The sequence below is a fragment of the Aedes albopictus genome, chromosome 2 (assembly GCF_035046485.1).
Source record: "Aedes albopictus strain Foshan chromosome 2, AalbF5, whole genome shotgun sequence".
Taxonomy (NCBI): Eukaryota; Metazoa; Arthropoda; class Insecta; order Diptera; family Culicidae; genus Aedes; species Aedes albopictus.
In genome coordinates this window covers 8512827-8524910 of record NC_085137.1, presented here as the reverse complement: position 1 = coordinate 8524910, position 12084 = coordinate 8512827, and the positions used below count along the sequence as shown (strand labels likewise).

Here is a 12084-nt window from a genome sequence, read left to right as displayed (position 1 = left end):
ATTAGTAGTCTGGTCTTTTTCGTGACCATTACGTTTAAACGAAGAGAGGAATCTCAGAATGAATTCCAGGAGAAACCTTAAAGAAACTCCTGAAGGAATCCATGAGAAAATTCCGGACTAATCTCTGCAGGAACTGCTGTATGAAACTCTGAAGGAACTTCTGCAGCAATCTCTGGTGGTTCAAGAATATTTCTTAGAGAGGTCCCTGCAAAAATTTCTGAAGAAATCCCTGATTAAAATGTACGAGGATTTTCAGAAGGAAATCCAGGAAAAACTCCGAAGGAATGGGGAGGATTCCCCAAATGAATTCAAGAAGGAATCCCAAGGGAATTAGAGCAGGGATCGCCGAAATTGCGGGAATTTCTAAAAGAGTACAAGAAGGAATCTTCTAAGGATTAATAGGAGGAATCAACGGAAAATATCTAGGAGAAATCCCAAAGAAATTCGAACCAGAATCCAAGAGAATCCAGAAGGAATCTTCAATAGAGTTCCAATGGGAATTTCCAAGAGAATTCGGATTTCTAGAAGGAATCGAAGAAAAATACCCAGGAGGAATCTCTGAAGGAATTTCTGGAGAAATCCCCGAAAAAATTCTAGGAGGAATTGGCAAAGAAATTCTAAGAGGAATCACCAAAGGCATTCCAAGAGAGAATCCCGAAGGCATTCCAGAAGTAATCTCCGATGGAATATCAAAAGGAATCTTCGAAGAAAGAAACCCCCAGGAGAAACCCTCGAAGGAATTGTAGAAGGAACCTTTGAAGGAATTCTAGAAGGAATTCCCGAAGGAATTCCTGGAGGAATCTCCGAAAAAAATTGAAGTGGAATCACCAAAGGAATTCCAAAGGGAAATCCTGAAGAACTTCCAGGAGAAATCTCCGAAATAATTCCAAGCGAAATCATCAAAAGTTTTTTCAAGGGGAAATCCCGAGGGAATATCAAAAAGAATCCCCATAGGAAATCCAGGATGAATGTCAAGAAATTCAAGAAGGAATCTCCAAGGGAACTCTAGGAAGAATCCCCGAATTCCAGGAGGAATTTCCGTAGGGATTCAAGGAGAAATCAACGATGAAATTCATGAAAGAAATTCCAAAGGAATTGCAGGAGTAATCTTGGAAGAATTCTATGAGGAATTTCAGGGAGAATTTCCGAAGGAATCTTCAAAGGTTTTCTAAGAGAAATCGCCAAAGGAATTTAAGGAGGAAACCCCGTAGGAATTCCCAGAGGAATCCACGACGGAATATCAAGAGAAATCTTGAATGAATTGTAAGAGGGATCCATGAAGGATGTCCAGGAGGAATCCCCAAAGGAATTCCAGAAAGAATTTTCAAAGGATTTCGAGATGGAATACCCAAAGGAAACCCCGAAGAAAATGCAGGAATCTCTGAAGAAATTCCAGGAGGACTTCCCGTAAAAGTTTCAGGTGGAATCCCCGACGGAATATCAAGAGGAGTCCCTGAAGATTTCAGGAGGAATTCGTGAAGGAAGTCCAGAAGGAATACCGAGGGCATTTCAGCAGATATCCCTGAAAGAACTCTAGGAGTATCCTTGAAGGAATCCCAAAAGGAAACTCAGAAAGAATTCAAGGAGGAATATCCGAAGGAATTCCAGGAGGAATCTCCAAAGGAACTCCTGGAGAAATCCCCGAAGTAATTCCAGGAGAAATCCTTCGAAGAATCCCAGAAGTAAGTTCAGAAGAAATACCCGAAGTTATTCCAGAAGGATTTCCTGAAGGAATTTCAGGAGAAATCCTCAAATAAATTATAGGAGCAATCACTACAGGAATCCCAGGGGGAGCCTCTTAAGAAATTCTGGGGGAATCTCCGAAGGATTTCCATACAGAATAATTGAAAAATTTTCAAGAGAAAACTCCGAAGGAATTCCAGGAGGAAGCCCCTAAGGAAGTCCAGGAGGAATCCTCGAAGGAATTTCAGGAGGAATCCACGACTGCATTCCAGGAGGAAGCCCCCAAGGAAGTCCATGAGGAATCCCTGAAGGAAGGTCAGAAGAAAAACCCAACATAATTCCAGGAGGATTTCCTGAAGGAATTTCAGGAGAAATCCCCGAAGAAATTACAGGAGAAGTCCCTGTAGGAATCGCAGGTGGAACCCCTGAAGAAAATCTAGGAGGAAGCTCCGAAGGATTTCTCAGCGGAATAATCGAATGATTTTCAAGAGAAAACCCCGAAGGAATTTCAATAGAAATCCCCATATGAAGTCAAGGAAAAATATCCGAAAGAATTCCAGGAGAAGTCAGCGTAGGAACTCTAGGAGGAATCTTCGAATTAATTCTAGGAGGAATCCCCTGAGGAAGTCCAGGGGGAATCTCTTGGCAAAGTCCAGAAGGAATACCTGACAGTATTCCCGGAGGATTTCCTGAAGGAATTCCAAAAGGAATTCAAGGAGGAATCTCCGAAAGAATTCCAAAAGGAATCCTCGTAAGAATACCAGTAGGAATCCCCGAAGGATCTCCAGGTGAAATCCCAAAATGAAATCCAGGAGGAATCCCCGGAGGAATTCTAATAGGAATCATAAAAGAAACTCCTGGAGGAAACCGTGAAGGAATTCCAGGAGGAATCCACAACGGAATATCAAGAGGAATCCCCGAAAAAATTTCAAGAGGAATCCTCAAAGGAATTCGAAAGAATTCCTGGAGAATTTCCCGAAAAAATCTCCCCACATATTCCAAGAGGAATTCCTGAAAGAATTCCAAGAGAAATATTCGAAGAAAGTCCAGGGGAACCCCTGAAGGAAGTCCAAGTGGAATCCCCATAGAAATTACAGGAGAAATTCCTGTTGGAATTCCAGGATTAATTCCTGAAAGAAATCCGGTATGAATCTCCGAAGGATTTCCAGGCAGAATTCTCGAAGGAAATTCGTTAAAAAATTCCTGGAAGAATTCCAGAAGGAAATCGTGAACGAATTCTTGTAGAAACTCCATGAAACATCCTAAAATATCCTGGAGATATGTCTGATTGTAATCCTAAGAAATTATTGAAGGAATTTCTACAGGATTCCCCTTGGGATTCCTTAAAAGAACTTATGTAGGAATTCCTGAACGAGCTTCTGAAGAGACCTCTGATGTAACTCCTAGAGAGATCCGTTAGTCCTTCTGGAAAAATCTCAATCTCAATCTACAATCTGAAAGAACCCCAGGAGCGATCCTTGGAAAAACTGATGAAAGAATCCCTAAAGAAACTTTTCGAGGAATCCCCTAAAGATATCCTGAAGGAATCTTAGAAGGAACTATTATATAGGAATCCTTAAATCCTCCTAGAACTCCTGCAGAGATTTCTGAAGGAACTTCAGTAGGAATCCCTGAAGAAATTCAAAAGAAATTTCTGAAGGAACATCTGTAAGAATTCCTGAAATTCCTGGAGGAATCTCTGAAGAAACTCCTGGACTAATTTCTTTTTAGCCAAGGGCTGAAAGCCTCTTAAATAAAGACAAATCAATCAATCAATCAACTCATTTCTGTGAGAACTCCTGCAAGAATTTCTAAAGGAGTTTGATAATATAAAGACACTACACACTACACCGTCTTCAACCAGAGGTTGTACAAACTGAACAAGCACTAACATATGACAACGGGCAACACACATAACACCCAGTGGCCCAGTGAAGAATTTTGCGTTTAACGAAAAGTTTTCTCCGACTGCAGCGGGAATCGAACCCACACTCCGAGGCTTACGAAACGGATAGATAACTGACGCCTCTACCCACACGGCCACGGAGCCCACAACTAATCCCTGCATTTAATGCCTGCACAAACTCCTAGACTAATTTTTAAAGATCTCCTGCAGGAGCTTTGGAAGAAACTTCTTACGGAATTTTTTATGGATCTCCAGGAGGCATTTATGAATCATCCTGAAATAATTTCTGAAAAAAAAATCATAAGATATCCCGAAATAATTCCTGCAGAAGTTGTTGATGAAACTCCCGGAGTAATCCCTTAAGGATCCCCTTGAGCGATCCCAACAGAACATCAGGAAAAATCCCTTGTTGAAATTCGAGAGGAATTGCTGAAGGATCTCTTGGAAAGATCTCTGAGGAAAGTCCTCTACAGGTTTCTAAAGAAACTCCTGTAGGAATTCCTGAAGGAACTTCAGAAGGCATCTCTAAAAGAAATCTTAGACTAATCTCTGAAGGACTTCCTATGGGTATCCTTGAAAGATCTTTTGGATGAATCTCTGGTGTATCTTTAGGAGGCATCCCCGAATCCCCTTGAAAGAATTTCTGAAGGAACTCCTGGAGTTTTTTTTCTGAAGGTACTGCTGATGCTGTCGAGATCTTTCTGAGGGGCTTTCTGAAAAAAAAAATCAATCCTGGAGGCATCCCTGAAGAATTATCCGGAAGAATTTCTGGTGGATCTCGTGGAAGCATCACTGAATATTTCTGAAATAATCTTTGAAGAAACTTCCGGAGAGATGTGAATGATAAATAATAAGGAAATCTAATGAAAATGATAAAAAGGTCCAGGAGTTTTGTATTTGATTGGACACCCTGAAATTCCATTTGAATTTCTTCAAAAATTATAAATAAGAGTTTGTCTAAAACACTAGAAATTAATTTTAATTTCATAAGGGCATAACTTTAGTGTTTGATTTTTATATTGATATTCTCTTAATAGTATGATACTAATCATTTTAAAATAATCTAATGGTAATCTGCTAGAGAATGGTTTTGACTAGCGTGTATAATTGCAAAAGTAACCGAATATGAATAATAGATTTTCTCTTTGATGATGAGAAATCAATTATTGCAGTTAAACTCTTATGATAGTGATCGTGAGAATTTTTTATATCATCTTTGTGTGAACTTAATTTTTTTCGTGCACTGATCATCGGCACGAAAAATGAAAATCGGCGGCGTGACAAACAGCGGCGTATGGCGCGCCGCCGATACCTCGGTCGGCGTCGGCGTGGGACGAAAAATGTCGGCGGCGGCGGCGTGGCGCGGCGGCGCACAGGTCTACTGTCAACCCCAGTACCGAAATACCGGTACTCACCAATAGTGGTCGGTACTGCGACCCCTACTCCTAACTATTCATGCATAGGCATGGTAAACATAAAGCCGCATATCACCATAAATTAGGACCTGAATAGTGGGCTCTTGCCACTGGAACAGGCGATCCATAGTGCTATTCTTTGCCAGTTGAACTAACCGCCACCAACACTATACAGCTATCTAAGGAATTGGGAAATTAAACCAGCAATTAGGTCCACATAAAAATACTCAACATTATTATCTACTTAGACCGTCAAATTTCATTTTGTGAATATCGTAGCATATTGATAATGGAAATGTGGCTTATTTCCCCCAACAACGAGCGAGAGTTTATTAAAGATCAAAAAAAAAATTTTACACTCGTACATTCAAATCTTACAGGTCAAAATTATTTTCCACTAAAATCTAATTATAAGGTTCATAGAGCTTATGGTTATGGTTCTGCCATAACGTTTGTTGTGTAAGTTAAAACTCCATAGAATAAGAGAATTACGCTGATATGTGAATCCCCCTGATGATAGTGCTGTTGATTTCAAGATTCTGAACTACAGAACAGTTAGAAATATCAAAAAGATCTATTAAGATTTGAAAGGTGTCCACTGGTTTTTCTTTACCATCAAGAAATGTAGATCTCCTCCATGTTTTAGAATAAGGAATAAACTTGCTCGCTGGAAGTGCGCTTTAAATGCATTACTCATCGTCGGCTTGTTATTTGTCAGCGTAATTGCTACTCACTGGAAAAACAGCTTCTCATCGCCTAATCGTTTTCCTTCATCGACTTTTTCCCCGTCATTCTTATCCGCTGTTCAACGACAACGATTGCCTTCGCCAAGAAAATCGCCAACTTAGCTCTACCTGGCAGACTAATCGGATTCCCACCCTTAATTCTCATGTTAACAATCGCTTATTATCACATGCTTGAACCTCCCCCACATCAAGCAGGAAAGCTGCAAGCAAAGAAAAAGCCTTCAAGTCGTCGTAGGTGTTCGAGTTGGCTTTTTTTCTGCTTGCTTTATCTGATACAACTCCTTAACGGCACACTAATTACATAATCACGGCCCGGCTGTTTGGGATTCCATCGTCCACATCGTCGGTTCACACTCACCTTTGGCCAGTCCGAAGACGAAGATCAGAAGCGATATGATTATATTCCTTAGCATGAATTCCATTTCCGTTCCGGGCGTTGTCGTCGTCCAAACGGCTGCTTTTTTTCAGTCTTGTAGAGTGGCGCGTGTGTTGGCTGGTTTTATAGTCGGTTTTGGTTTGGTTGTATAACACTCGTGTGATTTTTTCTTTATTTTTACCTACGACGAAGACGGTGGACACCTTCTTGGGTTGGTGAAGTTCTTTGAATTCCCAGACCACACTGAAGTAGATGGCCAATGTGCTTCATTCCGAGACTGCCACCAACACCCTACCCCTCCGAGAGAAAACAAGCGAGCAGGCTTTTCTTCCGAATTTCTTTCTTCCTTTTGCGCTTAGTCACGCGAGTTGTTTTCCGTTTCTTCCGGCATTTCTTCCTTTACCTTTGTCAATCCGGTGCGCATTTGAACCGTTTAGCTTAGGGGCCCTAATCCAAAGTAGGCTCGGCCTGTAATAACCTTTGAAAGGCTTTTGCCGTCGACCATGTCGCACTTTGACTGGGGAACGTTGCCAACGTTCGTTACTTCACACTCTGCCATTTCAACAAATCTCATTAGAGGTCAACAGCATTTCACTGACGCTTTTTACTGACGACGAGGCGAAGACACAAAGATATTTAGAGCTTCAGTAACACTTCAGCGTAGAACGCTTGTTTGCAACGTTTTTATTCCCGCACACGCTTAGTCGCACCGGTGAGGATTATCCTTTTAAAAACAATTTCCACCTAAGCAGAGAATTAATCCTCGCACCCAATGGGAAAGTTTGCACATTTTTCTGGCTTAGACACGCTTTCATCTGCCATCCACTGAAGTTGACCCTTGAAACAATTTTTCACAATTCATAATCCAAGGTCACTCCCCACCTCACGACACTTCTCCTCGTGCGTCCAGTTGCAACTCATTCTCTCAGATCCTCAGAAGAAATCGTACTTTCTTTTAATCACCTCCACTTTCGAGAGCCACATAGATGCCGGATAGTGTTCTTCAAAGCATAGAAAAAGCACAACGCACTACCCGTCCGAACGAACCTAGGAAAGCGCTCGAGAAAATATCGATTTTCCTCCACTTGCCGAACGAACGCTTCGCCTTCTCTGTGTGGTCACTGATCAGATACAATAATGGCACACACCGTTTTTCGGTTGGAATCAGACTTTTTTCCGTCCCTTAGCTGCCAACCGCACTCCACCAGCTTCAGGAAAGCCCTTTTGTGTGTTCACAGGAAACTCGTCAGACCCAAACGCGGCACGCGATTCTTTCGTCCCTTCCGATGGCGATTGTCGACACCAAACTGATCCTTGGGTCGGGTGAAAATGCTGTTCCTTGCCACAGATTTTCCCACCGCTTTGCTGGTTTTCCCATCGGTCGAAGCAGTTCTCACTTGCTCTCTCACGCTCTTCAACTGCCGTGGGAGAACTGCCGACCGACCGGAACGAGGTGCTGTTCGGGAATTTCGGTTCTCGCGTGCAAAAATTTTCCACGGCGACCGAGTGGAATGATTTTCGCCAAATTGGATTAGAAGTTCCTAGCCCTACCGCCACACACGGATCCTTGCGGGGCGGGAGCGGTTTTCGGGAAATCGTATCTCTCTCGCGGTGAGGGAGAGTTTCCCACGGATGGTCGGAGAGCTGGGGCCGGTTTTGCTGAGAAGATAGGTTGGTTGTTTCTTTCGCACATCTCAGTTTGCTTCCTAGGATCGTAAGGACCAAGAATGTGGCGCTCGGAGACTTGTGGTGTTGGGATTCGAAAGTAATCGGTTTGGCTGTGTAGGTGAATTGAATATCATATTAGAGCATGTCAGCTTTAATTTGATAAATTTGGGTGACATACAAAGTGAAGAAAGGTATTTATCAGAGGAAAATTGAGCTGGAATTAAATACTCGGTAAAGTGATGTAGGGGAAATAACCTATTCTCGGCCGTTTTGTTCTCTTCGTCTTTGGGGGTTTTCTGAAACCTATTGAACTCAGAGTTGGTCTCGAATCCTTCCCAACTAAACTGAATTATATGGCCAAGTTTCAGGCAATTTGGCCGACAAAAATCCCCCATGACGAAGAGAACAAACCTGCCGATAATACCCATTGTCACCCTACCCAGGAGAACAAAATTGATCAACAATGTGTGCGCAACAGTCTTGTTCATTGAAGATATGGAAACAACTTATTGACGATTCAAATGATAATTTATTTCAAGAAAGTAAAAAGAAAATCGAGTTAAGTATTGTTCCTTTTAATTCCACTAAGAATTTGCATCATTTGACAGATGCGTATTCCGAACCTCAACTGTATGGTCGTCTTCAGTGTCTCGTACTTGAGTCGACTACCAGGAATTTGTCCAAGAATTTCTTGGAGTAATTTCTGTATAAATCCTGCAGGAATTCCTGGAGTACTTTCTGGAAGAATTCATGAAGTATTTAAGTGTGAAGGAATTTTTAAAGCACATCCTGGAGGAATTCTTAGAGGAATTCCTGAAGGATTTACTTGAAGAAGTCCTGAAGGAACTTTCGAACTTATTTTTTTTTGTAATTTTTATTTCCTGGAGTAATTGCAGGAGAAATTCCTGGAATATTCCTCGTAGGAATTCCTGGAGTACTTCCTGGAATAAATCTTGGAGGAAATCCTGGAAAAAATCCTGGAGAACACTTTGGAGTGTTTTCTGGAGGAATTCCCGGAATATTTCTTGTAGAAATTCCTGGAATATTTCCCAGAATAATTCCTAAAGGAATTCCTGTAGTAATTCCAGGAGGAATTCGTAGAGTAATTCCTGGAGAAATTCCTGAAGGGGTTACTCGAGCACTTGCTGGACGAATTTCTGGAATATATCCTGGAGGTATTCCTGGACGGATTCTTGGAGAAATTCTTAGCAGAAGTTTTGGAGGAATACCTGGAGAAATTTACTCGAGGATTTTTTGGAGAAGTTCCTGATGGGATTCTTGGAGGAATTCTGGGAAGAAGTTTCAGAGCAGTTCCTGAAGAATTACCTGAAAGAAATCTCGGAGGAATCCCTGGGGTTGGAAAAATTCATGGATATATTCCTGGCAAAATACCTGAAGGGATTCTTGGCAGTAGTCTTAAAGCGACTTCTGGTGAAATTCTTAGGGAAGGCCCTGTAGGATTTTTAGAGGAATTCCTGGAGGGATTCTAGAAATAACTCTGGGCAGATGTCTTGGAGGAGTTCCTGGATAAATTCTGGGAGATATTCCTTGGGGATTTCTTGGAGGACTTCCTGGTGGAGTTCCAAGAAGAATTTATTAAGGAATACCTTGAAGAGATCCTGGCAGAATTCCTGGAGTAATTCCCGAAGGAGTTTCTTGAGGAATTTTGGGGGGGGGGGGGGGGGGTGGTGGTTGATTTTTAGCGTAATTTCCTAACAGTTTTCGGAGGTATTTCTGAGGGGACGAATTCTTAGACCTATGTCATGTGTTTTTTTTAGGAATTACTTAAGGTTTCCTGAAGGAGCCTAGGGGTGTTCATGGAAGAATTTGCGGAGGAATTTTTGAAAAACTTCCCTGGAAGAATTCTACGAAAAATTCCTGAAGAAGTTCCTGAAGGATTTCCTTATGTAATTTCTGTTGGAATTCCTTGAAGAATTTATTCACGAATTCCTTCAGGAATTTCTGGAGAAATGCCTGAAAATAATCTCGGATGAACCCCTGAAGTAATTTTTGGACGATTTCCCGGAGGTTTCAGGACAAATTCTTTGATGAATTTTTAGAGAAATTCCTTGAGAGCTTCTTGGAAAAAACCATAGAGGAATTCTTGGAGGAATTCCTGGAGAAACTCTTGGAGGAATTTCTGGAGGAATGTTTGGAGAATTTCTAAGCAGAAGTCTATGAGGAATTCCTGGTGAAATTGTTAGAGGAATACTTAAAGAGATTCTTTGAGGAATTCTTGGCAGAATTTTAAGAGTGATATCTGGAGAATTCTTGAAGAAATTCCTGGTGGAATTCTTGAAGGAATTCTTGGAGAAATTCCTGGAGGGACTCTTGTAGGAATTCCTGGTAGAATACTTAGAGGAACTCCTGGAAGAATTTTCGAGGAATTCCTGGAAAAATTCCTGGAAGAATTCTTCCAGGATTTCATGAAGGAATACCTGGGAAGATTTTTTGAGGAATTCTTGGCGAAAGTCTTGGAAGAATTCCTGCAGGATTTTTTGGAGGGGCTACACCGATAAAGTCAAGAGATTCAGTAGAGCTTGTGGAGCTTGAAAGTCTTTATTCCAGAAAAAAATGGATGACCTAGATCACCAAGTGAATGTTGCTAAATTATCAGAATTGTACTCCGAGGCTCTAAGTGTATTTTTTTTATCTAGTTCATTTATTTGAGGCTCAATCGCGTATAACGCTTTACGGAGCCGAAGATCTCTTTTTGCACTTAATAATAAACTATGTACAAGATATTAACTTTTCAATCATGTTTGTTAGTGATGGGTGGAGGCCAGGGTACTCGTGGCAGCTCGAGGTTAGAAGGTCACATTTTGAAGGATGGACAGGGTGAGGACTGGACCAAAGGTTTCATTGCAGCTCATCCGGGTGCTAATCGCATTTTTCTAACGTGTTCGGTGCCTTGTGGTGATGGTACCAGCTTGTTGAAGGGCTTGGTCTTCCGGATGGCCAGGAGCAGCTCGGTAACACGAGGAGGGCAAAACAGAGAAAAAAACTGGAGAAGAAAACACAAGCGAATTAAACTTTTATAACAGATGAGCGTAGAAATTCATAAATGGATTGAATATAGGGGAGATCGCGGGTTCCCAACACATCCCTTACTGGAACGAAGGGTTGTTACTGGCCTCAAGGGTATCCAATAGTAGTGCTCTGGAGGCGTCATTATCCGGGCATTGCCAAACTACGTGGTCGATGTCATCATAACCGGAACCGCACTTAGTGCAAACATTGTTGAGCGCGAGGTTTATTCTATGCAAATGTGCGCCTAGCGAGTAATGGTTTGACATAAGTCTTGACATTACGCGAATAAAGTCTCGACCTACGTTCAAACCGTAATGCCACGCTCCAAAGAAACTTTAGGAATAATCGAATGTAACCACCGTCCCAGTTGGTCATCTCGCCAGTCATGTTGCCAACTTTGAAGAGAACTCTGGCGAACAAAATGGAAAAATTCATCATGTGAAATTCTTCTATCATAGATCTCGCCTTCCTGTGCGCCCACCTTTGAGAATCCGCCTTCTCATTGCCACAAATTGAGCAATGAGAGGGGACCCATACAAAGGTAATCTTGTATGATCTTTCGACCAGTGCACACATCTTATTTTTGTAAGAAAGTAAGATGCATGCCTTACAGGTTTCATCGACCAGAGTGCCTCAATAGAACTAAGACTATCCGAGAAGATGAAGAAATGGTCTACGGGCATGTTGGAAATCATCCCCAAAGCGAAGTCGATTGCTGCCAGTTCAGCAACATAAACAAAATAAGGTTCTTGAAGTTTTTTTTTTAACAAACAACTTACTTTTTTTTAACAAACAAAAACGAGTTTTTTTTAACTTTGGGAACGTTTTATCATTATAAAATTTATGATTCATACAAAAAAAAAACAAAGATTCATAGTAAAAAAAAAATACCTGAAGCAGGGAAGGAGTCCTAAACTGAGCGTTCATGATTAACAAAATAAATAATCATGATTAATCTTTGGTAATTAAAATTCCAATTTCTGAGATTAATGATTAATTTGATTTTTAGGATGATTAATGATTATAAATAGGCTGATACAAATTTATTTTTGACTTTTTGTCTACACCCCCCCCCCCCTTTAAACATTTTTGGCTGGATTTTGCAGATAAAAAAATATTTATCAAAATATCGTGTCTAGCCAAAAATTCTTTAACAAATCCGATGAGTTTTAAATATTTTTCAGATTAAATGCTTTATTATTTTTATCCCCCCATTGTGGAGCGGACCTGGTGTGATGGCTGGAACACTTGACTATCACG

General features: G+C 41.2%; 1 protein-coding gene across 1 annotated transcript in view; it reads right to left on the bottom strand.

Moving 5' to 3' along the window:
- LOC115262167 (uncharacterized) overlaps nt 1–7477 on the bottom strand; it is a 39456-nt gene extending 31979 nt beyond the window's left edge. The window contains exon 1 of the mRNA XM_062849098.1: nt 6109–7477. Coding sequence (XP_062705082.1) covers nt 6109–6172 — 64 coding nt within the window. The 5' untranslated portion in view covers nt 6173–7477. The remainder of the gene's footprint in view (nt 1–6108) is intronic.
- Nucleotides 7478–12084: the final 4607 nt, after the last annotated feature.